The 24,826-nt window shown below is 60.1% G+C and overlaps 1 protein-coding gene across 1 annotated transcript; it reads left to right on the forward strand.

Annotated features, from left to right (window-relative positions):
• Nucleotides 1-8,539: 8,539 nt before the first annotated feature.
• On the forward strand, nt 8,540-24,825 carry ARHGEF10L (Rho guanine nucleotide exchange factor 10 like; the record flags this gene model as incomplete). Its single annotated transcript, XM_026082411.1, has 25 exons — nt 8,540-8,576; nt 8,667-8,846; nt 10,358-10,441; nt 11,317-11,480; nt 12,138-12,254; nt 13,067-13,175; nt 14,512-14,618; nt 14,822-14,899; nt 15,022-15,201; nt 15,560-15,676; nt 16,018-16,110; nt 16,235-16,408; nt 17,180-17,325; nt 18,065-18,267; nt 18,376-18,491; nt 18,758-18,885; nt 19,000-19,100; nt 19,959-20,080; nt 20,487-20,573; nt 20,674-20,891; nt 21,005-21,159; nt 21,753-21,898; nt 23,386-23,560; nt 24,072-24,194; nt 24,350-24,825. Coding segments are annotated over exons 1-25 (3,636 nt in total), but the record flags the coding sequence as incomplete, so codon positions are not given.
• Nucleotide 24,826: the final 1 nt, after the last annotated feature.

Here is a 24,826-nt window from a genome sequence, read left to right on the forward strand (position 1 = left end):
CCTGTTGCAGAAAAGGGAGGTTTTCTTTCTTTTTTTTTTTTTTTCTTTCTTTCCCTTTCCTCCCCTAGCGCCCACCCACCAGATGCACTTAAAATGTAAATATGAGCCGCCAGAACAAATGCTACAATACAAAACAGAAACACATGTATGGGCAGGAAAGGGGGAAAAAAAAAAAAAAGAAAGAAAAAAACCCGCTTCGCGAAGGAAGAGCCTGCGAAGTCCAGCTCGGCACGCACAGCTCCATCTTTAGGACGGGAAGACTCCGGCGGGGGAAGAGGAACGAGGTATTTTGTCGCCAGCCCGTCGAGGGATTCCCCTTCTTGCAGCGAGAGATATTTTTTATTTGCAGGGAGGGAAAGATGCACGGAGCCGCCTCGCTTGCAAAGAGGGTTTTCGGCAAGGCGGGGGGAAAGATGCTCGCGAGAAGGTTCTTGCAAGGAGAATTTTTTTTTGCAGGGGGGGAAGATGCTCGCGAGAAGGTTCTTGCAAGGAGAATTTTTTTTGCAGGGGGGAAGATGCTCGCGAGAAAGGTCTTGCAAGAATTTTTTTTGCAGAAGGAAAGATCTTCACGAGAAGGATCTTGCAAGGAGAAGTTTTTTTTGTGTGTGGGGGGGAGATGCACCCGTTCACCTTCTTGCAAGGAAAATTTTTTTGCAGGGGGAGACAGATGCATGCATTCCCCTTTTTGCCAAATAAGCTTTTTTTTTCCCCACAAAAATCGGGCCTGACCCCACTTGGCATCTTCATTCTTGCCATTCCCACGCCGGGATATCGTTCTCCGTGGTACCGGCTCCGCCGCGGCACGCAAGGCGCTGCACGGGGACGCCAGGACGCATTATATTTGGGGACTTTGCCACCCCGGGGTTGTCGGAGGGGACAGCTCCTCCCGTCGCCCCACGGATGCGGCCCGTTTCGCTATCCCAGAGGGCAGCAGGATTTGTGGGAATTTGCGGGGGGGGGGGGTTTAGCTTCTTTGGGCAGGATTGGTGCCAGCACATGGGGCATTCGTGCAAACGCACCATGTCTTTGCCCAGGAAGATTCAGCACTATTTAAAGGAAAAAAAAAAAAACCCAAACCCCAAACTGGAGGTTGGCCAGGAGAATGCAAAGGGCCGGCTCTGCTCTGGGCTGGGAAAAAGCTCRTTCCTGTTTTTTTGGGGCAGCGCTTTAATGAGTCACCGTGAACCATTTAGTTTTTCCTTCTTTTTTTTGCCCGTCCTGTCGACAACCTAGCACCGATTTTGCTCCGACCGATCCCATTGACTCCAGCTAAGCCGGGGCTCATTTACACCCGGCTAGGAGACCCTGCACTTAGAAACCAGATCCGATTCCCTCCGCGGGGAATTTTGCGAGCAAAAGCGCTTTGCAAACCTGGACGGACCGGTTCTCGGGAAATGCGAAACACTGGCGGATCCGTCCGTCTGTCCGCCACCGACAGCAGAGCGCAAGCGCCTTGGCCAGCGCGAAGAGGCTTCACACCGCTCTTCGTCTCCGCTGGAAACGCGTTTTTACGGCCAAACCTGCAACCGGGACCGCGGCCGTGGATGGGAAAGGGTTTTTTTCCCCCCCCTCTTTCTGCACCAAAGTACCCGGGCGCTGAGCTCCGGGCGCGCCGGCGTGGGAAACTGGTTTTTCCCGGGGCCGCCCGCCCCGGAAGGTGATTTGGGTAGCGAAGAACTGGTCCGGCCTGTTTGCTCATCGCGCCTTTGGCACGCCACGATGTCTTTTCACCTCGAAAGGCCTCGGCCGTGCTCGCCGAGGGGGCGGATTTCGGCTCGGGGTTGCAATAACCCACCGGGGAAGCGCRGTCCCGAAGGGGGGGGTTGCAAGCGATTTGGGGTGCAAACAGCCCGCGGATGCACCCGGGCGAGAGGCACCTTGCGCTATGGCACCGAAAAGGACCATCGGGCAGTGCGGGAACGCTCCGCTTTTTCTTTTCCGGGGATTTTAAACCCAAAAGGAGAAGGCTGCTAATCTGGCAGTGATTCGGCTTTCATGCAGGGCTGGAGGGCGCGTGGCTGTTTTTTCCCGCGGATTGCACCGTTTTCACACACACCGATAAACGTGGCTGTGGTAGGTGAGAAGCGTTTTTGGACCCGATTTACGCAGCCGGATAACGTCGAAACTTTAACGAGAAGCTGGCCGCGACCTTGAGCCCCTGCCCGGCCGTGGGTGCAACCGCAGCCTCTACCGCAGCGGGGTCTCCAAAGAGCTTTGCAGAGGCCTGATGGAAAAGTCCCGCGTTTTAGTCCGCTTTAGCTTTTTGGCCAGTTTTTTGCATTGGTGGGAGGGCTGCAAAGGCAGGAGAAATGCAGGTAGCAGGTGGCTGCAGGGGAAGGAATCACTTTTGGATGCACCAGGAGGGGTTTGCAAAAGCGACGGTTGTGAAAGCAAGGTTTGCAAAAGGAAGGTTTGCAAAAGCTAGGTTATCTAGGGGGGGGGAAATAAATCTGAATTAAGAAATAAATAAATCTTTCCAAGCTGCCATTGCTATCCTGCATAAATTAGGAGCGGAGGATGAGCAAAACTAGCTCAGCCAGGTTTCTTATATCCTTAAGCTCCRCGGCCTGGTGCCATGCTGGGGGTTCCCCGCTCCGACGTGCCGGACAGTGCCAGCAGAGGGCATCCCCGGACCGGCTCCATCGCCACCGATACAGCTATAAAAAACACAGATATACACATGCACATACATATACTTATATGCTTCTGCACGGAAAGGTTATCTTTAAATACACTGTGCACATAGACATCACTTGCCTTGCGTTTGATATACCCATGCATGCAAACGGATTGTTTCTAAAGATACGGCAGCATTAAATAGGCATATAAAATATGTAAATACGCATCTAAAATATGTAAAAATCATTCCTGGCAAAGGTCTTCCTCCCAGGTGCATCCGGAGCACTTAACCCAATGGGCACGTCAAGGAGCGCGGTGTGCTCCYGCGCCGACGCTCGAGTTTGCTTTCCCGATGTACGTTTTGGAGGTTGGAGGCTGCCCCAAAACGAGACGGGGCCRCGGCACGGCGAGCGGCGTCCGCTTTGTATAGCGTTGGTAGAGGACGTGCACACGGCAATGTTGGGAGCTCATCTTATCTCACCTGCAGTTTAAAAAATAAATAAATAAAATGATAGGGTTGAAGTGGGAAAACCTCCAGGTGCTTAATTGCTGCCTCAATGCCATCCGCCGCGCAGYGAGATAAGGAAAGCCCGTAGCTTTTCGGAAAAGGCACATCGGCAAGCACGGCGTGCTGGGGCAGAAGCCGTGGGGCCCAAAACCGGATGCTTTCCCAGGGCCGCGTTTCAGTCCAGGGAAATCCACCACACGGATCCGGCACGGTGCAAGCTGGCGCCTTGCATGGAAAGACTTGCAGGAGTTTGCAAGAGGGCAAGCGATGGTGGTGCTGGCGGYGCCGCAGCTGCAGGCTCAGGTATACAAGCTCCAAGACGAGGCTGTCCAAAGTCCTCCTCGCTTGGGAATTTGGGAAGCTCCCGCTGCAAACCGGAGGCGGCAAAATCCCCTGAATATGCAAGAGCAAGGGGCGAGGGGGTTAACAGAGGTGAAACCAGCAGAGAAGACAGCGCCGGCGTGCAGCGGGTTAAACGGGAGGGAGGGGAAACCCTGCTTTGGTGGGGGGATCCGTCAGGAAAAAGGCCGGCTGGCATCCTCTCCGTTGGAGCCCTGGTGTAAACCGGAGGCGGGGGGGGGCACGGGAATGTAAATCAGTGCTGCTCCACTCGGCCCATCCCGGGGCAGTGCGGGAACATAAATCACTGCTGCTCCACTCGGCCCATCCCGGGGCAGTGCGGGAACATAAATCACTGCTGCTCCACTCGGCCCATCCCGGGGCGGCCGCGGGAACGCGGATCAGCGCTGCTCCACTCGGCCCATCCTGGCATCCCTCGGTGGTGGCGATGGGGAGGGCTGGCGGTGGCCGCCCGCCGGCGCTGAGGCCGTGAGGAAGACGCTGGAGCGGGGCCGAAGCTTCGCCGGCGATGGCGAGCGGGGGCCCGGCCCGCCGCGGCCTCGCCGCCCCTTTGTAAGAGCGCGACAAAGGCGGGTGAGCGAGCGCGCCGGCGTCCTCCCCTTCCTTCTTTCCTTCCTTCCTTCCCTCCTTCCTTCTTCCTTCCCGAGGCGGGATTAGCGAGCTGYCCGTTTGCATCCGGCTGGTCCCGGCGCAGCGGCGGCGGCGGGGGGGGCGGCAGCACCACCACGGCCCTCGCCCACCGGGGAGGGCGGCCCGGCGTGGGAAAAAGGCTACGCCGCCGCCGGGGGCCGATGCGGACACAAAGGCGGAGGAAAAGCGGCCTTCCCAGGTCAGCAAAAATGTCCGTCCTCCCCTTCCCTTCCCCTTCCCCTTCCCTTTCCCGGCTCCGCGGCCCACGGACGCCCGCGACAGCTGCGGGGCTTCAGCCGGGCGAGGGGCCGAGGGGCCGGCGGGGAAGGACGGGCGAAAGTCGCCCTTTTTCCTCGCTGCGGAGACGCCGGGCAGGGAGGCTGCTCCGGCCGCTGGGCTTTCCCGCGGGAACCACCATATGCTTCTATATATCTATATCGATGTCTGTAGCTATGTTTTTATCTGTATCGTATATATCATCTATCTCTATCTCTCTCTCTGCATCATCTATGTCTATATCTACATCTATACCTAATCTATATATCTATATTTCTATATCTATATCTATACCTATATCCATATATCTATACCTATATCTATGTCTTTATCTATATCTGTATCATCTCTATCTCTATATCATCTTTATCATCTATATCCATATTATCTATATCATCTCTATCTCTATCTCATCTATATAATCTATATCTATGTCTATATCTATATTTATATCTATATCTCTGTATCATCTATCTCTGTATCATCTATATCTATGTCTGTATCTATAGCTATATCATCTTTATCATCTATATCTATATTATCGGTATCATCTCTATCTCTATATCATCTATATCATCTATATCTATATCCTCTCTATCTCTATATCATCTTTATCATCTATATATTATCTATGTCATCTCTATCTCTATATCATCTATATCTACATCATCTACATCTATTTCTATCTCTATCTCTATTTATATCTATTTATATCTATTTGTGCTCCTGGTTCGCATCCCACCGGCCCTGGCATACAAGGCCCCATTTCCAGCCAAGCACAGCCGCTATTTTTGTTTTATTTTTGTTTTGTTTTGTTTTGTTTTGGGGGGGGGGGTTGCTGTCCGGGGGGGTGACGGCGGCTGTCACGGCGTTTCGCCAGGGCGCTCGCGTGGCTTTACCTGGGGGGGGGGGAGGTTGCACGGCCCCGGCAAGCGTCCCATTTTGTGCAACGGGCCCAACAACCTGCCCCGAAGCCGCCGTTCCCCCCCCCTCCGGCGCCGGCCCCCCCCGCCGTTTTTAGCAGGGCGCAGGGCCGCTTTCCAGCCGCGTTTATTCTGGGGCCCCTGGTGCGTCGGCAGGGCTATTCCTGCGCCGTGATTTCAGTCTGGGATGCCCGGTCTGGGTGGGGGGGGGGGCAGAATGAAGGTTTTCTGGTTGCTTTTTGAGCCCACGGACAAAAAAAAATATCCCCGGAGAAGAGGTTCCTTTGTGCGAGGCGGGAGCCTTCCCGCCGCGGGGTCACGGCCGCGCCGAAAGCGCCGGCGTTTTTTCCCATGGGTTTTCCCTGCCTCTGCTGCCGACCCCGGCAGACCCCCGGATGCAGAAGCGACCGCCTGGGTCCAGCAAGACGGTTTTTAAGTGACATAATTCCGACTTTGGTTTTTTTACTGATTTTTTTTTTTTTTGCACTGGTTGTTTTCTTCTTTTTTTCCGCGTTTTCTCGCGGCGTGAGCGGGACGAGATTTTTTTTTTTCTTTTTTTTTTCCAGTTCAGCAGCACCGTTGAAAAGCCAGATAAAGAGAGAGGGAAAAAAAAAGAAAAGGCTCCGGCGGTTTTAATGCCGGAGCTTTTGTTTTCGTTGCCGAGAGGGCTGCGACCGCGGGAATATCTGCAAAGAAGTGCTGTTTCGAAGGGGGAAAAAAAAAGGCGAAAGAGCGCGGGAACGCAGCGCTGCTGCTATCGGCTGCGGCCAAAACTAGTGAGRGGTCGAGTTAAAAATTCACGAAACAGCAAATAGCCTCAAGGCCTTAATTTATAGTCGATTTAGCTGGTTTCGACCACCCCRGCGGGGCCGGATCGTAGGGCACTTTGGAGATGTGGGATGGTTTCGACAGCACCGCTGCCAAACCGGCCGTCCCGATGGCCGGGGAAAAAACAAGAAAAAAGGCCCAGTTGGGCCAAAACGCTTCGTTTTGGGAGGGTTGGGACAAGGAAGCTGCCGGCGGCTCGGGGAGACGCTCGGGCGACGAAGGATTTAATTCTGGTTTCTGCCCACACCCAGTTAAGCAGGTGGTTCATGGGCGTTTTACGGCCGGGGTGGGGAGCGGGGAAACCGGGCGGCCCAGGAGCCGGGAACCTGCGCAAGAGCCGGGAGGAAAACRATTTCGTTTAAAAAACCGGTTGGGTTTGGCGGGGAGCATCTCGCCGGGACGCAGGTAGCGACGCGCCGGGCGACCAGGGCCGTTTCGCCGGGCGGCTCGGGGCTTTTTGGGGGAGTCGCRATGTCCTCGGCAAGGGCGACGGGGCTTTCGGGCGGGAGCCGTCGCTCGGGCGGCTCAAAATAAGGGGAAAAAAGGAAAATATTCACCGGAGGGGAGCCTTTCCCTTTGGCCGTCGCGAGTGAGAGGCTTCGCCGGCTCGCAAGCGTTAACGGGAAGCAGCTTGGGCGAGATGAGAGCAGCGCGAAAACACGCGCTGGCTGCGAAATGCTTTCCACAGCGAGGGCCCGGAAAGGCGTTCGGGGTGGAAAAAGTGTCCCTGGCTTCGCCTCCTGGATAAATCACCAGGAATACATTTGCGCAGGCCATGGGCTCGCGGCATGAGCGGGCAGAAGGGGATATTTACGGCCAGATTTGTAGCCGGAGCGTGGCTGCAGGAAGGGTGCCGATTTTTTTTCCACTTGGGACAGTGCCAGAGGTGTTAGCAAAGTGCTTTTGGGGTTTTTTGGGGGTTTTGGGGTTGGTTTTTTTTGCAACGAGCATTGCAACTCAGGGCTGCAGCTGCCCAGCCCTTTGCAAGGYGCCGCCGGCGTTTGCAGCCCGGGGCTCTTGCAGCCGCCCGCCGGCACGGGGCGATTGCCGCCGGCGGCTCGTGCCGAAGCCATCGTCAGGGAGGCTTCGCCGCGTTTTTCCTCCTTTCTCCGTGGAGCCGGGCAGGGATCAGCACGGCACCCGTAGCTTGGGGAAAGTTAATGATTTCCCTGCCCGTTCTGGCCTGGCCTTCCTCATTCCTGCCCTCTTCCTCGGCCCTCCCCTCGGCCGAGCTCTGCCCGCTGCTGCCGACACGGCGCAGCAGGATTTCGCCGGCGTCAGCTCCCTCCTGCCACCCTGGAGGTCTGGGGTTTCYGAGGCGGATGAGGTGTTGATCGCGAGGAGGGTGTGCGGGGCTTTCTGCCTTCGAACGCTGCCGGAGACGGATTCGTTGAGCTGCGTGGCGAAAACACCCAAGGATCGGCCGTGCGAGCTTGTGAACTGTCCGTGCGTGGGGCGAACTGGCCATGCAACGGGGCAAATTGGCCGTGCGCAGGGCAAATTGACTGTGCACGGGGCAAATTGGCCGTGCAACGGGGCAAATCGGCCATGCACGGGGCAAACCGGCTGCGCATGGGGCTAACTGGCCGTGCACAGGGTGAACTGGCCCTGCAGTGGGGCAAATAGGCCATGCATGGGGGAACTGGCTGGGCAACCTGGTGAATTGGCCATGCACGGGGCGAATTGGCCGTGCGCAGGGTGAATTGACAGTACAACAGGGGAACTGGCCATGCACGAGGGAAAATTGGTGGTGCAACGGGGTGAATTGGCCATGCATGGGGCAACTTGGCCGTGCATGAGGCAAATTGGCGGTGCAACGGGGTGAATTGGCCATGCACGGGGCGAATTGGCCGTGCACAGGGCAAATTGGCGGTGCAACAGGGAGAATTGGCCATGCATGGGGCGAATTGACTCTGCGTGGGGGAATTGGCCGTGCAACCTTGTGAACTGACCGTGCATGGGGCGATTTGGCCTTGCACGGGGGAATTGGCCGTGCATGGGGTAAATTGGCTGTGCACGGAGGAATTGGCTGTGCAGCAGGGCGAATCGGTCATGCAGCGGCGTGAATCAGTCATGCAATGGAGCAAACTGGCCGTGCAATGGGGTGGATTGGCCATACCCAGGGCGAATTGGCCGTGTACAAGGGGAACTGGCCATGCACGGGGCGAACTGGCCGTGCAACAGGGCAAACTGGCCACGCAACAGGGCGAACTGGCCGTGCAATGGGGCGAACTGGCCATGCAACGGGGCGAACGGGCCTCACCTTCTCCCCTCCGCTCCCGGGCACGGCCGTTGGGGGGGGACAAAATTCCCCCTTCCTGACCCCGTTTCTCCTCGTGCCCCCCAGGAGAGCGGCGGGGCAGGGCGCCGGCGGAGCGCGCGGATCGCCGGAGCCATGGCTTCGTCCCGCCTGCCCCCAGGCCCTGCAGTAGGTACTGGCGGCCCAACGCAGCTCCCTTTTTGGGGTGGAAACGCGCCAAGCGGCGCGCCGAGAGCCGAGCCACGGTGCCACCCGCCCGCAGGCGACCACCCGGCGCCACGGCCCGCCGAGACAGACGAAGACACCGGCGAAGCCTTCACCTTTGAGGACAGCGAGGAGGAGGAGGAGGAGGAGGAGGAGGAAGAGGAGGACGCGGAGGCCGGGCTGCGGGCGCCTCCGTGCCACAGGCGCCCCTCGCCGCCGTGCCAGCCCGACGGCACCGGTAAGGTCCCCCGCGGCCGGTGGCTTTTCCCGCAGTGGTGCCGCGAGCCGGGCACCCACGCGCTTCCTCTCCGCTTCTGTCTCCGCAGCCGCCGCAACGCAGCCCCAGGCCGAGTAAGCGGGGAGCGGGATGCCGGCGGGGTTTTTCCCGGCGTTTCGGGGCGCCGAGCAGGACAGACCCCGTCTCTCCATGCAAGACGTGCGGCACGAGCTGCCGCGAGCCCGGCTGCCGAAAGCCCTTTTCAGCCCCGGGGGAAACCGGGGCGATGCGGGTCCCCGGGAGCAGCTCCGGATCCGTCTTGCGATGCTCCAAACCCTTCCCAATGGGAACTCACCCTCTCCCCGGCAAAGGGATAAGGCGCCCCGTGGGATAAGGCAGGGATCGCCGGCACCGGTGCGAAGCCGCCCTGCCCCGGGGCCCCGCGTGCCCGCACCCTTTGGAGCCGGTTTTTCCGGCGGAGGTTTCCACCGCCCCGGCTCAGCTCTGGCAAAGCGCCAGCGCCAGCGCATGACGGGGTCACAGGCTTCGTGTCCCCACGCCGGGACGCCCGCTGTCCTGGGCTCCGGCACCCTGGCCCCAGGGTGGGGACCCTGAACCCCAGGATAGGGACCCCGGGACCAGGGTAGGGACCCCAGCCCCAGCATAGGGACCCTGAACCCCTGGGTAGGGACCGTGACCCAAAGGTAGGGACCCTGAACCCCCAGGTAGGGACCCCGACCCCAGGGTGGGGACCCTGAACCAGCATAGGGACCCCAACCCCAGGATAGGGAACCCAACCCCAGGGTAGGGACCCCAAACCCAGAATAGGGACCTTGACCCAAAGGTAGGGACCCTGAAACCCTGGGTAGGGACCCTGACCCCAGGATAGGGACCCCAACCCCCAGAATAGGGACCCTATCCCCAGGGGAGGGACCTCAACACCAGGACAGGGATCCTGAACCCCAGGGTAGGGACCCCAACCCCAGGATAGGGACCCTGAACCCAGGATAGGGAGCCCAAACCTCAGGGTAGGGACCCTGACCCCGGCCTAGGGACCCTGAACCCCAGGGGAGGGACCCCGGGACCAGTCTCGTTCCCCGTGTCTTCAGCCACCAACCCCGAGCAGTGGGGCCGTTCCTGCCCAAAAAGTGCCCGTGGCACTGTCCCCGGGCCACGAGCATCTGCCGCCGGCCGGGGTGGCTGGAAAGCCTTTCCGGGCACGGGGGACAACCCAGCTGCGGGATGCTCCCCGCCGGCTGACGGCATGTCCCTCCTTCCCGCAGACTCGTCCCGGGGGAGAGCAACGGCGCAGCCGGCTGCGGTCCCCCCTCCGGCGCCCCTGCCTCCTCCTCGGAGAGGAAGAGCTGCTGCGGAGGTAGGGTTCGGCAGCGCCAAAATATCCCCGCCAGGCTCAGGATGGCCAGGGGGGGTTCGGGCCGAAAGGGAGCTCCGGGGCTTTCCGGGCGGATCCCTCGCTGCCGGTGCCGCTTTGGGTGCGGAGCAGGGTGTTTTCCGCTTGCTTCCCCTCGCAGGCGAGCGCTTCGAGTTCCCGGCCGTGGAGGACGACGTGATCTACGACGACGTCCCGTGCGAAAACCTCGAGGTGGAGCAGGATGGTAGGAAGCTGCCGCCGCGGCGGGACGGCGCGAAGCCCATTTTACAGATGGGCAAACTGAGGCACGCGGCGGGCTTGGGCGGGGAGGGATCGAAAGCATTTGGGCTCCTGGGCCTCTTCTTTCCCCCAAATTCACGTGGCTCTTTAGAAATCACCGCGGGGCTCTGAATCCCACCTTTGGCTTTCTGCCTGCTGCTTAAAGCCAGCTCATCCCTGCTCCGAGCTCTCCTCGCCCTCCGGAGCGGGGCTGGGCTCCAGGCTGTCTGGCGGGAGCCTGCAGGGATCGGATAATCCGCAGTCAGCCCCCGGCCAGGTGGAAACGACCCRGCACGGCRGCCCCRGCTCCAGGTGGGCCCGGGGGGAGCYGCCCCGCAGCTGCGGCTCCGAGGGCAATCCCAAACGCGTTGACGCGGCACCTTCTCCCCCGGGTTAAATAAAGCTCCGGGGATAYGGAGCAGCTTTTCCCTAGCAGCCTTCACCGGGTGCGCTGGGTTATAACCCAGGCTGAGCAAGCTGGGTGCATTAGCGCAGCCCAAACTGAGCCTTTTTTCCCCCCTCCAGGAAGGGGTTGCTGCCGCACGGAGTGGGATAATCCCGGGAGCCAGCGTTGGGTGGCACCTTGGTAGCGGGGAGCAGCAAGCGCCATCGGATGGRCGCTGTTTGCAGGGCAGGAGCGAATAAAAGCAAAGGATAGGGAAGGAAAGCGCCCGATAAACCAGTTTCCTGCGGGAAAATCCCCCCCATAAACCATTTTCCCGCAGCCGAAGCCTCGGGGCTGCAGTGCCGTTTCAGCTTGGGGAGCGACCCTGCGCCGCGCTTCCCTAGCACCCGTTTTTTCCCGGTGGTGCCGGCAGCCTGTTTTCGGTGCCCCGGCAGGGCCGGAGCGCAGCCTGATTTACGAGGACGTGCAGCGGGACGAGGGGCCGCGGGAAGCGGAGGATTTGGGCTGGAGCTCCAGCGAGTTCGAGAGCTACAGCGAGGACTCGGGCGAAGAGGCCAAGGCCGAGCCGGCCAAGCACCGGGCGTCCTTCCAGCCRAAGGTAACGGCGCCACGGCATTCCCACGTGGAGTGCCGCGGGAAACCGCGTTTGCACGGCTTTCCGGTGCCRTTCTCTCCCGTGGAGGTTTGGGCACCGGCTCGAATCCATTTCGCGGAGGAGGCTCTGCCCCGCGTCATCCCGTTCCCACGTGGAGGCTGGCAGCACCCATCTTCCCGCGTCGCTTTTTCACCTCCTTTCCTTGTTTTTTTTTGTGGTTTATCTTGATACCTCCGGCCGAAAGACGCCGAAGCGGGATGAGAAGCAGGAGCCCGTCTTGGAAAGCCTCCGATTAAACAGAGGCCGGCAGCGGGCAAGCCGGTGGGGCCGCGCGCGAGCCGGAGTGCCGCGCCAGGCCGCCGTTCCCGCACCCACCCTGCCGTTTTCCCGCGGCCGAGGGTCGCTCACGGGAAAACCGCCTCGGAAGTGGAATTTTCCTTTTTTATTTGCTTATTTATTGGCGTTTCGGCSCCACGCCGAGCCTGGCTGCTGCTCCCCGCCTTTCCCCGCTGCCTTGCGCTTGCCTCCCTTCCCCGCTCGGAGACGTCCCCGTCGCTCTCGGATGGGTTTCTCCTCCCGGTGCGTTTGGGCTGCTTAACCCGACTCTCTCTTCTCTGCCCTCTCTCCGCTGCTGCTGCTTCTCCTTTGCTTGGGGCCCAGCTTTCTCCAGACCTGAATAGACTAAAGGAGAGATACGCCAGGACTAAGCGGGACATCCTGGCTTTAAGAGTTGGGGGGAGAGACATGCAGGAGCTGAAGCACAAGTACGATTGTAAGGTACCGTCCCTCCTTCGGACCCTTTCCTCGCGGCCCCCGGGGCCGGGCGCGGGAAAAACTCTCCCGGAGGGCTTTTGGCCGGATGCGGCCCCGGGGGTATCGTCGGCCGGCAGGGAGAAAACCGAGCGGAAGAGCTCTGTTGCCGTCGCTCCAGCCGAATGAGCTGCTTTTTGGGGCTCTGGGGGCTTTTTAATTTTTTTTTAAATTATTTTATTTTTTGGGACAAAGTCAGCTACAGGAGCGAGTTGCACGCGAGGAAAAACGGGTCCGAGGAGGTTTCCGCCCCCAGGGTGGGAATCGGATGGGCTGGCAAGAGCGCAGCCGTAGGAAAGGGCGGCAAAGCCCGTCCCCTCGCCCGCGGCCGCTCGGCGCGCCGCCGTTTTGGGAGACGCCCTGGGTGCCCAGCGCTCGCCTCTTCTCTTTCCTCGCCTCCCTGCTCGCTTTTCGCTGCACCCTTGCGCCCTGCGCCAGCCGGCTGCGTCTCCTCCTCTTCCTCGCCGGCGCTTCAGGCCGGCTCTAGCCACTCCGAGTCCTTTCGCCGCTGGGGAAAATGGGGGAGCAGGCGCTTCTGAGCGCAGTGTCCAGCTCTGGCTGGAGCCGGCACAGGGCTCTCGCCTGCACGGGGCAACGGGAACCAGAAGTTGCTCCATGGGTTGCAAATGCCAAAAAAAAAGGAGACTGGAGCATGGCAGGGACGCGGGTAGGAGCGGCGGGGCATGCCGTTGGCTGCTCCGGCTCCTCCGGCATGCCCGTGCCATGCCATCCAGCACGGCCACCTCCAGCCTCCCGTCTCCTCTCCCGACCCTTCCCAGATGACTCAGCTGATGAAAGCCGCCAAGAGCGGCACCAAGGACGGGCTGGAGAAGACCAAGATCGCCGTCATGAAGAAGGTGACTTTCCTGCACCGGAAAGAGGCGCCAGGTAAGCGGGAAAACTCCTCCTTTGCTTCCGAGAGCAGCAGAAAGGCCCTTCGAGGGTGGTTTAAAAAAAAAAAAAAAAAAAAGTGCGTTCCTATGGATCCATATTCCTTTTAACTTTTCCCACCTGCAATTTTCTTTTCTGAATTTTAAGTTTTTTACTTCCCCCCCCCCCTTGCTTTCTTCTCCTCTTTGCATCCCTGGGCAAGCTCAATCTGTGCGCTTCACTCCACCCTGCCCTTTCCCAGCACCCGCGTCCCTCGGCCCCTCTGGGTGACGCCACCCGTCCCCTCCGTGCTGGCGAAAGCTGTCACTTGGCGGGTGCAAACGGCTCCCAGCCTCGCGGCGGCTCTGAGCTTATTTAGGAAATGCATTTCGGGGTGGGGGGGCGAGGAAGAAGTCGGGGTGCCGGCGCGCTCCCCGTTTGCCCCTCGCCGCGTTTCGGGCGGCAGAGGTGGAAACGCTGCCGCCTGCCCGCCGCATGTCCCCGAAACGGGGCCGGGGCTCCCCGGCGCCCGCTCCAGGCCGCAGCTCGAGCGGAGCATCCCGGTGGCGGTACCCAGCGTGTCCCCTTCGCCCCCCGCGAGCGAGTGAGAGAGCGCAGGAGCCGGGATCGGCCAGGCGCCGCTGCGCCTCCCTTTCCAAAATTAGGGAAGGAGAAAGGTCAGCGGGCCGCGCCAGGCAGCTGCCTGCCCTCCCCTCCGCGCCCGGCGAGCGCCCTCCCCTCCGCGCCGGCCGCTCGCCGGCTATTCGTACGCGGCGCCGCGATGGGAGCGGGSCCGGGGGGAAAAGGGAAGCGGCCATAGCGGGCGATGCGGACGGCGGCATGTGGAGGAGACGGTCGGCCGGCGACGGCGCCCTGGCCCGCTYGCCCTCCTCCTCCTCCGCTGCTTCGGCCTCGGGTAAGGGCAGCCGCCGCCGCCGCTCTCCTCCCTTCCCAATTTGTTTATTTCTTTTTATATATATATATTTTTATTTCTCCCCTCCGCGCGCGGCTTTGCTCCCTGGGGGTCGCCCCTGGTGCGGGTGGATTTTGGGGACAGGGAGGGTGGTGGGGGCCGGTGGCTTGCTTCCTCTCCGGCGCCAGCTCTCGGCTTCCCGGGGGCTGACTCATGCAGCCGGTGTCCGGTGTCAGCGCCACCGCGAGCTGGAAAATCAACCGGATCCCGGCAGAGGCAGTGTTCCCAATGGCCGCCGGGCCCCGGTGTCCCCGCCGGCAGCTTTGCCGGGACTGTGGCCTCTCGGACACTGCGGACCTGCTGCAAGAACCCTAAAATGAGGTTTTTGGGGTGTTTTTTTGGGGGGGTGCTGACGCTGCCCGGGGGGGCTCTGCTTTCCAGGTGACTCGGAGGAGGAGGACACGGGCTTTCTGGAGGTGACCGTCTCCGACATGAAGCACCCGCCGCCGGAGCTGAGCCCCATGCCGGAGGGGCTGAGCCCCCAGCAGGTCGGGCGGCACTGCGGCCACCGGCTTTCGGAGCGGGAGGAGGGCGGGCGAGCGGGTGGAAAAAGGCGGCTTCCCCTTTGCCACCGCGGGGAATTGCGCAACTCCCCCTACCCCAATCCGGGTGGGAAGCAGCCCTCCGGATGCCGCGGGCTGCGTCAGCGCGAGCATCCCGGGGCGCCGCTGACCCCGTTGGCACCTCGCAGGTGGTGCGGCGCCACATCCTGGGCTCCATCGTGCAGAGCGAGAGGAGCTACGTGGACTCCCTGAAGCGCATCTTGCAGGTACGGAGAGGGGATGGACACCCCCTTTTTGGGGGGCGCGGAGGTGTTTTTGGGGTGCCGGAGGAAGGGGTTGGCCGGCCACGGGGTGAGGGCCGGTGCTGATGGCACGATGTGGCCCACAGGATTACAGGAACCCCTTGCTGGAGATGGAGCCCAAGGTCCTGAGCGCCAGGAAGTGCCAGGTGGTGTTTTTCCGCCTCAAGGAGATCCTGCAGTGCCACTCCATGTTCCAGATCGCCCTGGCCTCCCGTGTGGCCGAGTGGGACGCCACCGAGAAGATCGGGGACCTCTTCGTGGCCTCGGTAGGAGAACGCAGGGGCAAGCTTTTCCAGCGAAATGGGCGGATTCGGGACAATTTGGTGACCTTCCCTCATCCCACCGCCCCGAGATCCCGGGCCACCTCCAAAAGTACATAAGCGTCATGCACATCTCCTGCCCTCTCTCTGCCCTGGTGCTGGGGGTGGACCGGTAGCCAGACCGGCTTGCGCCAAAGCTTGGCTTTTCTGGAGCTGCTGCATGTGGTTTTGTTGCAAGAGCAGCCTACAGGCTGCCCCAGGTAGCAGCCCTGAAACCYGGATGAGCAGAAACCTCCAAAAATGTCCTCAGCCTTTGCCAGCTCCCCGAGGTGGCTCTAACTCCCCCCTGTTTTGATGCCCCCAGTTCTCCAAGTCAATGGTGCTGGACGTGTACAGCGATTATGTCAACAACTTCACCACGGCCATGTCCCTCATCAAGAAGGCCTGTCTCACCAAGCCTGCCTTCCTTGAGTTCCTCAAGGTCGGTGCTCCTGCTTCCCACCTCTGTTTGCCATCTGGATGKTTTTTCYGGGCTCYGTCTTCCCTTCYGGGCAGTGAAGGGAGGGGYTGGCTKGACCTGGTGCATCYTTTGGTGACTTGTCCWTGGAGGAGGAGGAGCAGRAGGAAGAGGACAGAGGGGTGATGGTGGTGTGGAAGCCAACTCATTCATCATCATCAGGGCCCTGGGTGGGTAGGGAAGAGGAGGGAGGGATGAAGGTGGTGTGCAGGCCATCTCGTTCATCATCACGCGGGTCCAAGGGTGCTGCTGTGGGTGAAAACTCCCCAGGGTTGGACAACCATGGGTGCCTCCTCTCCCGGCAGAAGCGGCAGATGGCCAGCGCCGACCGGGTCACGCTCTACGGGCTGATGGTGAAGCCCATCCAGAGGTTCCCGCAGTTCATCCTGCTGCTGCAGGTACGGTCAAGGGGGGACCGCAGGAGGAGGACCCTGGCTTTGCAGCCCAGCTGGTCACTCCCGTTTGGGGTCAACAGCCTTCAGCCACATCCCTGCTTCTTCTTCCCTTCCTTTTCCTGGCCAGGACATGCTGAAAAACACCCCCAAGGGCCACGCAGACCGGCTGTCGCTGCAGCTGGCCCTCACCGAGCTGGAGACGCTGGCCGAGAAGCTCAACGAGCAGAAGCGCCTGGCCGACCAGGTGGCCGAAATCCAGCAGCTCGGCAAGAGCATCAGCGACCGCAGCAGCCTCAACAAGGTGGGTGAAACCTGTCCCGAGGCTTTTCCGAACCGGTCGCGGTCCAGGCAGGGAAAATCCTCCCCGGGGTTTAGGAGTTTTGCACCTAGCAAACGTCCTCTGAGCGGCAGCGCGGGGAAGGGACSGCGCCTCTCCTGCATCCTCGGTGCTCCCGAGGGAGGGGATTTCGGGAGGCCRGGCTGCCATCCCGCATCTTCCCGGCAGACGGCAGCCGGCAAGAGAGAACCAAAACGCGTGCTGCAGAAATCCCCCTTCCCGGCGCTGACGGTGGAGGGGGGGGAAAAAAAACAGGGTGAGGGGAAAGAAGGGACGAGCTTGGTTTTTTTGGTTACGGGCTGTCACTGCCTCCGCCCCTCCGTCMATCTGCCKGATTTTGCAAGCGCTGGKGGAAAAAAAAAAMAAAAAAAAAAAAAMCCAAAAAAGCCCTGATTGAAGCTGTTGCAAAACATCCTGTGCATCAGGGAGACGGGCTGTCCCGTGGTGGCCTCTTCCTCCTYGAAGAGAAAATCGGGGCCTGACGGCCAGCCGTGGGAGGCTGGGGGATGGTTTCGGCACGGCTGGGAACCGGGTCCAACTTGGGTTCGGSACCGTACAGAGGATGGGCCATGCAGCGAGGCAGATTTTTGGGAATCCGGGGCGGGAAGCGCTTGCCGTCCTGGTTGCACCACGGCGCGTTGCAGCGTCTCCATGCCAAGCTCGCGAGAGCGCCAAGAAATCGCCGCCGGGCGCCRCGGGGCTGACGTGCCGCCGCCGGCTCCCTCCCCGCCGCAGCTGCTGAGCTCGGGCCAGCGGCAGCTCCTGCTCTGCGAGACCCTGACGGAGACGGTCTACGGCGACCGGGGGCAGCTCATCAAGTCCAAGGAGCGCAAGGTCTTCCTGCTCAACGACATGCTGGTCTGCGCCAACATCAACTTCAAGTAGGTCGTGGGGGCGCCCCGCTCAAATCGGGGCGGCTCCAGCCCCCAAAACGCGGGCTGGCCTTGGGGCGAAGCRCCGTTTTCGGCAGCTCTCCTGGATGATACGTTCTCCAAGGGCTTTCACGTGTGGCTTTGGACACCTCCTGGTGTCCCAGGAGATATCCAAGGGCCTCCATTGCAAAGCAGCTGCCCCAATGGTTACCCAAGCAGCAGTTTGGGGCYGTTTCCACCCATTTTAGCTCCATAGCTCGCCACCAGCCCGGAGGCGGCCTCGGCAAAGCCCCCGTCCTTCGGGGCTGCAGGGTCTGGGAGGAGCCGGCGTGTAGGGGTTCAATGGAGGTTAACGCTGGAAACAGCGCTGGGGCTTTGCCTCCTCTCCTAAGGCCAGAGCGGAGGCTGGAAAATAGCTCTTGGCACAGTAATGCCTCTTTATTAACCTTTTTTTCCCCCCCTCCCTCCAGGCCCGTGAATTCAAGGTACGACCTGAGTGTGACGTGCTCTGATTTTTGGGGGTTTTTTGCGCCCCGGCGCGAGGTGTGCGGCAGGTCCGGCTTGCAAAGCTTGCAACAAAAATAAAAGAAATGGAAATTGTGATCCAGAGGGGCTCCTTGCATGAGCTGCTCGCTTGGCCAGTGGTGCAAGAGGGTGGCGGATGCTGCATGGGCATTACCTGCTTTATTTATTCATTTTTAATTGAATTGAATTTATTTTTCTCCTCCCCCCCATCAACTCTTCGCAGGGGGCAGCTGGAAATCAGCAGCCTGGTGCCGCTGGGCCCCAAGTACGTGGTGAAGTGGAGCACGGCGCTGCCGCAGGTGCAGGTGGTGGAGGTGGGCCAGGAGAGCAGCGCCTACGACAAGGACAACGCCGGCGGCCACAACGCTGGTGGCCACAACGCCGTCGCCGCCAAGAAGCACGCGCCCGCTGGCCAGGCCTCCCACAGTGAGTCGCCATGAGCTCCTCTTCCTTGCAGCCTCCAAGCGGGGCCGTATCCCAGCCTTTGGGGTGAGGAGCTTTCTTCATCCATCCCCTGCTTCCTCTCCTCCCAAGATAAGGTCTACCTGGGGCCACCRCGGCTTTTCCAGGAGCTGCAGGACTTGCAGAAGGACCTGGCCGTGGTGGAGCAGATCACCCTGCTCATCAGCACGCTCCACGGCACCTACCAGGTAGGCTCCGGCCAAGCTCATTTCCCCATTTCCCCTTTTTTTCCCTTTTTTTTTATTGCAAACTGCAGGCCAGCTTGTGACTCGGGTGCAAACAGGGAAGCCGGGAGCAGCCGGCTCCTCCACTCCACCGGCTCGAGGTTGCAACTACAGCAAGTGTCGATGGCCGGTTCCAGCAGCCCCAATTGCCCGCAGGAGCCCTCCGGGTGCTGGCACCTCCGTGATGGATTGATTTTTGTTTTTCCTCCTTTTTTTCCCCCCTCTCCCAGAACCTGAACATGACGGTGGCGCAGGACTGGTGCTTGGCCCTGCAGAGGATGATGAGGGTGAAGGAGGAGGAGATCCACTCGGCCAACAAGTGCCGCCTCCGGCTCCTGCTCCCTGGGAAGCCGGACAAGTGAGTTGCGGGTGGCGGAGCCGCAGCACGGGGCCGGTTCTGCCCCGTTCGCCCCCTCTGGCAAGGACGCGGTGGGTGGCCGAGGCTGAGCCGGCCGCCTTCGCCCTGCCCCAGGTCCGGCCGGCCCATCAGCTTCATGGTGGTCTTCATCACGCCCAACCCCCTGAGCAAGATCTCCTGGGTGAACCGGCTGCACTTGGCCAAGATCGGGCTGCGTGAGTAACCCCATTTCCACCTCTTTGGCGGTGTTTTTGGGAAGCTGAAGGTGACCCGGGTGTCATGAGCTGCTCCGGTCTCTGCCGCTCTCCCGGGTGCTTTGGCTCCTCGCCCACCTGCAGCCCCCACGGCCTCTTTGCACCCGTTCCCGGCTGTGCCCGTCCTCCCTCTTGACGATTCCTCCTCATCTTGATTTCTATTTAACTCCATGAGCCACTGCAGCAAAAAAAAAAAAAAAAAAGTTTAGTGGAAGAAAGGAAAATCATTTGAAATCGTATTTGAGCGTGTGGCTCCCCCCAGGCCGCAATGATTTTGGATTCTTTTGTTTTTAAGAGTCTGGGTGGGTTTTTCGGGGAGCCTGGAGGATGATCCTGTATCCACGAGTTAGAAATGAAAACACGTTAAAGCCTGATGTGAATAAGCATATTAGGGCTCTTTTTTCTTTATATATATATATATTTATTTATTTATATGTTTGTATGTATTGATATATATTTTATATATATGTTTTTATATCTTTTATATATACGTATATAATTTTTTTTCACCGCCGCTCAATGCGGTTGCGTGGCGGCATGCTGCAGCGCTTTGGGAAGAGGGCAAAGACGCCCCCGTCTCCAGCAGTGAGGCGGCATGTGGGAGCGGTCCTCCCTCGGCTCCCGGGAAACCCCCATTCCCGCACCCTTTCCCCATCCCGAAATGCCGATACCCGCTGGCGTGGGGCTTGCGCCCGTCTGCAGCAAAACCCGGGGGTGCTGGAGGGTTTTTTCCCACACTGACATTTTTTTCCCGCACTGGGGGAATTCTTTCCCGCGCCGCCACGCGAAGCCCCTCAGGCTGCCGCCCCTTTTCCGCAGGGGAGGAAAACCAGCCCGGCTGGCTCTGTCCCGATGAGGACAAGAAGAGCAAAGCCCCTTTCTGGTGCCCCATCCTCTCCTGCCACGTGCCCGCCTTCTCCTCCAAGGCCCTCGACCTGCAGGTAAGCGCCACGTCCCGCTGCCTCTTCCGACGCCCCGGCTTCCCTTTGCCGGCGGGGGGATATAAATAGCGATTCCCCCTGCCGCCCCGTGCGCCCACGTGATTTTCYGCAGCCCTCCTTCGCCGTTTCGTCTAAAATAAAAATAAAAATAATAATAAAAATAAAAATAAAATAAATCAAAGCTGGATCCATCCAGCTTTCGGCACCTTGGGATTGGCGCCGCTACGCACGGGGCAGGGAAGGCGCCTGCGGAGGTCCTGAGCTCTCCCAAGCCCTGCACGGCTTTTTGGGGGGAGCAAATGGGGGAAAAGGCTCTGTTTTTTTGGAGGGGAGGAAAGGAAGGGGGGAAAAAGGAGGCTCGCGCGGTCTGGAGGACTCTGACGGCGTCACCCGTCGCATCCCGCAGCTCGGCGCCGCTGTGCACAACCCCGTACAATCCTCGCTGCTGGGCTTCTCCGCCGTCAGCACCTCGCTGCCGCAGGGCTACCTCTGGGTGAGTAGGGCCAAAATTGGGGGTCGGGGTTGGGGGGGAACCCGCAGATGGGTGCTAAAAGCTCCGTTTTTGGTTTTTCCCCCCCCCCCATTCCTGGCAGGTCGGGGGAGGCCAGGAAGGAGCCGGGGGCCAGGTGGAGATCTTCTCGCTGAACCGCTCGGTGCCGCGGACCGTCAAGTTCTTCCCGGTGGCCTCGCCGGTGCTCTGCATGGAGTACATCCCGGAAAAGGGCCAGGACACGCAGGCGGAGCCGGGCGCCGCCGCCACCACCGAGCCGCCGCCGGCCCCCGCCATCTGCCTGGGCTTGCAGGACGGCAGGTGAGCCTTCGCCTGCCCTCCTCTTCCTCCGCGGGGCCGAGTTCCCGCGGGGGCTCACGGCGTGCTGCTTTTTTTTTTTTTTTCCCCAAACCTTCTTGCCGCCGTCACCGCAGCATCGTGGCGTACAGCAGCGTGGACTCCGGCACGCAGTGCTTGCTGAGCCGCCGGAGCCCCGGCTTGCAGCCCGTCCTCTGCCTCAAGCACAGCTCCGACTACCTCTTTGCCGGGCTGCAGGACGGCACCGTCGCCGCCTACGCCAGGAATAACGGTGAGCGCGGCCGGGCGGGCCGGCTCCCGCGCTGCGAAACGCCCCCCGCTATTATCCCTGCCCGTCCGTGGGTTGCTTTCCCGGGGTTCTTGCGTGCAACAGCCAAGAGCTGGGATTTGAGGGGGGGTTTTTTTGCTTTTTTTTTTGCAATGTGCTAGGAGCATACCCCACGGTCCGGGGCGATGTGAAATGTGCCCCAAAAAGCAGGCGTGCAAAAATCGCTCCGCTAAAAGCAAGCGCCCTCATCCCGCTGGGCAGGGGGTTTCCCGGGGTGCCGGCATTGGTGGAGCTCTTCCTGCATGCAAAAAGCCAGGAGATATCGGATCCGGGGAAAGTGGTTTTTTTCCCTTCTTTGGGGGGTTTCTGGGGGGGTATTTTTTGAGGTGCACAGCCAGCTCCTCTAAATTTATTAGCGTGCCCCATCCCTGCTGACAGCTTTAAGAATTGCATTAAAAAAAAGAGGTTTTTAGGGGGATAAGCAGGGGGGAATATTTTATTTTTTTTATTATTCTTTTTATTTTTTGTCCCGGGGGGGGAAGCGGCGTCGGCGTTCTCAGCCCGCCGCCGCCAGCGTCTCCGCTCTTTTGCCGCAGGGGGGCCGGGGGGGCTGGCGGAGCAGCCGACTTGCCTGGCCGTGGGCACCGGCCCCGTGCGGGCGCTGCTCGCCCTGGACGAGACCCTCTGGGCCAGCTGCGCCAACCGGGTCACCGTCCTCGACGCCGGCAGCCTCCAGCCTCAGGTAAGCCGTCTTTTAATTTTATTTTTAATTATTTTTCCCACATTTCGGGGCCCCGATCAAACATCCCCCCCCAAACTCCACTTATGGTCCGAATAGGATTTGATGGAGAGCTGTGCAATAGGTTCCCGCATCCTCGCGCGTGGGACCGGCGAGCGGATAATAAACCACCGGGGAATAAATCCCGCACCGACTGGGAGCAAACCTCCATCCGGCTCGAAGCAGCCCAATTGCACCCATTTTTGGGGGCTCGCTCTGGCCCGCCGGCACCGGGAAGGGCTCTCTTGCAGCCGGGATGCTCATTCCCCTACCTAGATCCCGTTAAAACAGGGCTCAATAGCTCCTTTTTATTTATCAATTATTTATTTTTAAGGAAAAGCTAGGCGCAAGGAAGGAGCCTCCAATTTTTTTAACTTTTCCGGAGGCGCGTCGAGCCGTCCCCGGCGGGACTTTTGCTCCATACTAATGTGACTTTTAATGCCTCATCCGCTGCCCTGGGGATTTATAGGGATTTTACTCTGCTTCGTGTAGACATTCCCGGGGCAGAAATACGATGCTGCCGCAGGTAAGGCGGCGACAGCTCTTTCCGCCTGTTCAGGGTTTTTATAACGYGGGGCTGTAAAATCGGGCTGCGAGCTGAAACCATCGCTCTCTGCTCCTGCCCTTTTGGAAAACGGGCTTTATACGAAAATGATGGATTTATTTTTTTTCTCCCCTTTTTCGTCCAAAATTCATTGTGCAACAAAACTTTGCAGCCTCCAAAAATTAAGAAAAGGGGAGGGGGGGGAAGCTGGCATTTTGTAAGCCCCTCAGTCTCAGTTTGCAAGCAGTGTCCAAAAACACTGAGAAATTGGGAATGCTGTAGCTGGGTTGGGAAGGCCAGGTGGCCTCTGCCCCCGCCGCTGCCGCCGGGGTGTTATGGGAAATAGTAGCTTTTTCCCGCTGGCGCGCTCGGAGCTGTACGAGCCGGGAGTGGGGGGAAAGCGTGATCCCTGCCCGCGGCCACGCGAGCAGAAACGCCGGAACGCTCCCAATACAGAAATCCAAAGTTGGAGAGCTTGGAAAATCGATATATATATATATTTTTTCATTCCGAAAAAGCCTATAGAGGGGTTCAAATGGCTGCATTACCCTTCTGGCAGGGGGGGGAAAGTCAGGAGGGGTTTTCCTCCTCTTGCTCAAGGCTGCGTCCTTTCCTCCGCGGGAGCTGGCACCGAAACCCGGGAGCCTCCCAAGGTCACCTTGTCCCCTCCCCGTGGCCCCGCGTCTGGCTTTGCAGCCGTGAAATCAGCCGCTAGAGAGAGCCCGCGCCGGCGGCTATTTCTGGAGGCGGCAGGGAAATCTCTGCCAAGCCACTCGCGACGGCCCGGGAACGGGAACGGCCTCCGGATGCCCCGTGCCCGGAGTCGCTCCGCTGCAGCTGCCCTCGTTTTAACCTGTATTTATTTTATTTTATTTTTTATTTTTTTTGGCTTCATCCCGGCTGGCAGCAAACCTTCGAGGCGCACCCGGACGCCGAGGCCAGCGTGACGCACATGATCAAGGCGGGCAGCGGCGTCTGGATGGCCTTTTCCTCCGGCTCCTCCATCCGCCTCTTCCACACCGAGACGCTGGAGCACCTGCAGGAGATCAACATCGCCACGCGCACCACCTTCGTCCTCCCCGGTGAGCCGGGGCGCCTCGCCGGCAATCCTCCCCTACACTGCTTTTTTTCCTTTTTTTTCCCCTTTTTCCCCTTTTTTTGCCTTTTTCCCCCCTTTTTTTTGGAGGGGGGTGTGTTAAAATACTTATCGCTCCCTTTTCTCCCTGGGAGAGGGAGCGCTGGGGGTCAACGCGCTCTCCGAACTCGCGTCCTCCCTCCTCTTTTCCGGCTAGGCAGATCATTAAAAAAGTCCCGGCGGCTCCGCAATGAAATATTCATCGCACATTAGAAGTCGCCCCTTTTGATTTATTTATTTTTTTAAGTCTCGATTTATTTATTTGGAGGAAACGGAGCGAATATCCCTCGCCCCGAGGATGCTGTTTTAGCCCCCCAAAATTTGCAAAAAGCTGAGCTGCGGCGGCAGGCGCTTCGCGAGCCGCCGCTGCGGCTCCCCGGGAGCGAAGCGGCTCCGCGGCGAGGTTTCTCCGGCGTTTCTCTGGCGGCAGCGGGCTCACACCGGCGTCTCTCCCGCAGGCCAGAAGCACGTGCGCGTCACCAGCCTGCTCATCTGCCAAGGCCTCCTCTGGGTGGGCACCGACCAGGGCATCATCGTGCTGCTGCCCGTGCCCCGGCTCGAGGGCATCCCCAAAATCACCGGTGAGCCCCCTGTCCACCTCCTCCTCCCCAAAAAAATAATAATAATAACCCCCAAACCGGTTGCTCCGCTTGTTTGCAAGCTCGGCGGCTCCCAAATGTTGCTTTTTCCCGGCCGAGTTCCCAAATTCCCGCGCATCCCTGCTCTCCGCCCCCAGGCAAAGGCATGGTGTCGCTCAACGGGCACGGCGGCCCCGTGGCCTTTCTGGCGGTGGCGCTGAGCACCCTGGCGCCCGACGTCCTCAAGAGCGACCGGGAGGAAGAAAAAGGCGCCGGCGAAGAGGAGGAAGAGGAGGAGGAAGAGCGGGCCGGCCCGCCGCCGGGGGAATTGCGGAAAAAAGGGATTTTGCTGCAATACCGCTTGCGCTCCACCTTGCACCTACCCGGGCAGCTGCTGTCGGTACGGGAAGCGCCGGCGGGCGCCGCACCGGAGCACGCGGAGGAGGACGGCTCTGTCTACGAGATGGCCGACGATCCCGACGTGTGGGTGCGCAGCCGGCCCTGCGCCCGCGACGCCCCCYGCAAGGAGATCTCCTCGGTGGCCATCGTCTCGGGCGGCCGGGGCTACCGCAACTTCAGCGCCGCCGGCCGGGGCTCGGCGCCGGGCGGCAACACCGACAGCACCCTCCTCATCT

This window comes from Apteryx rowi, unplaced genomic scaffold, assembly GCF_003343035.1.
Source record: "Apteryx rowi isolate R43461 unplaced genomic scaffold, aptRow1 scaffold_577, whole genome shotgun sequence".
Classification (NCBI taxonomy): Eukaryota; Metazoa; Chordata; class Aves; order Apterygiformes; family Apterygidae; genus Apteryx; species Apteryx rowi.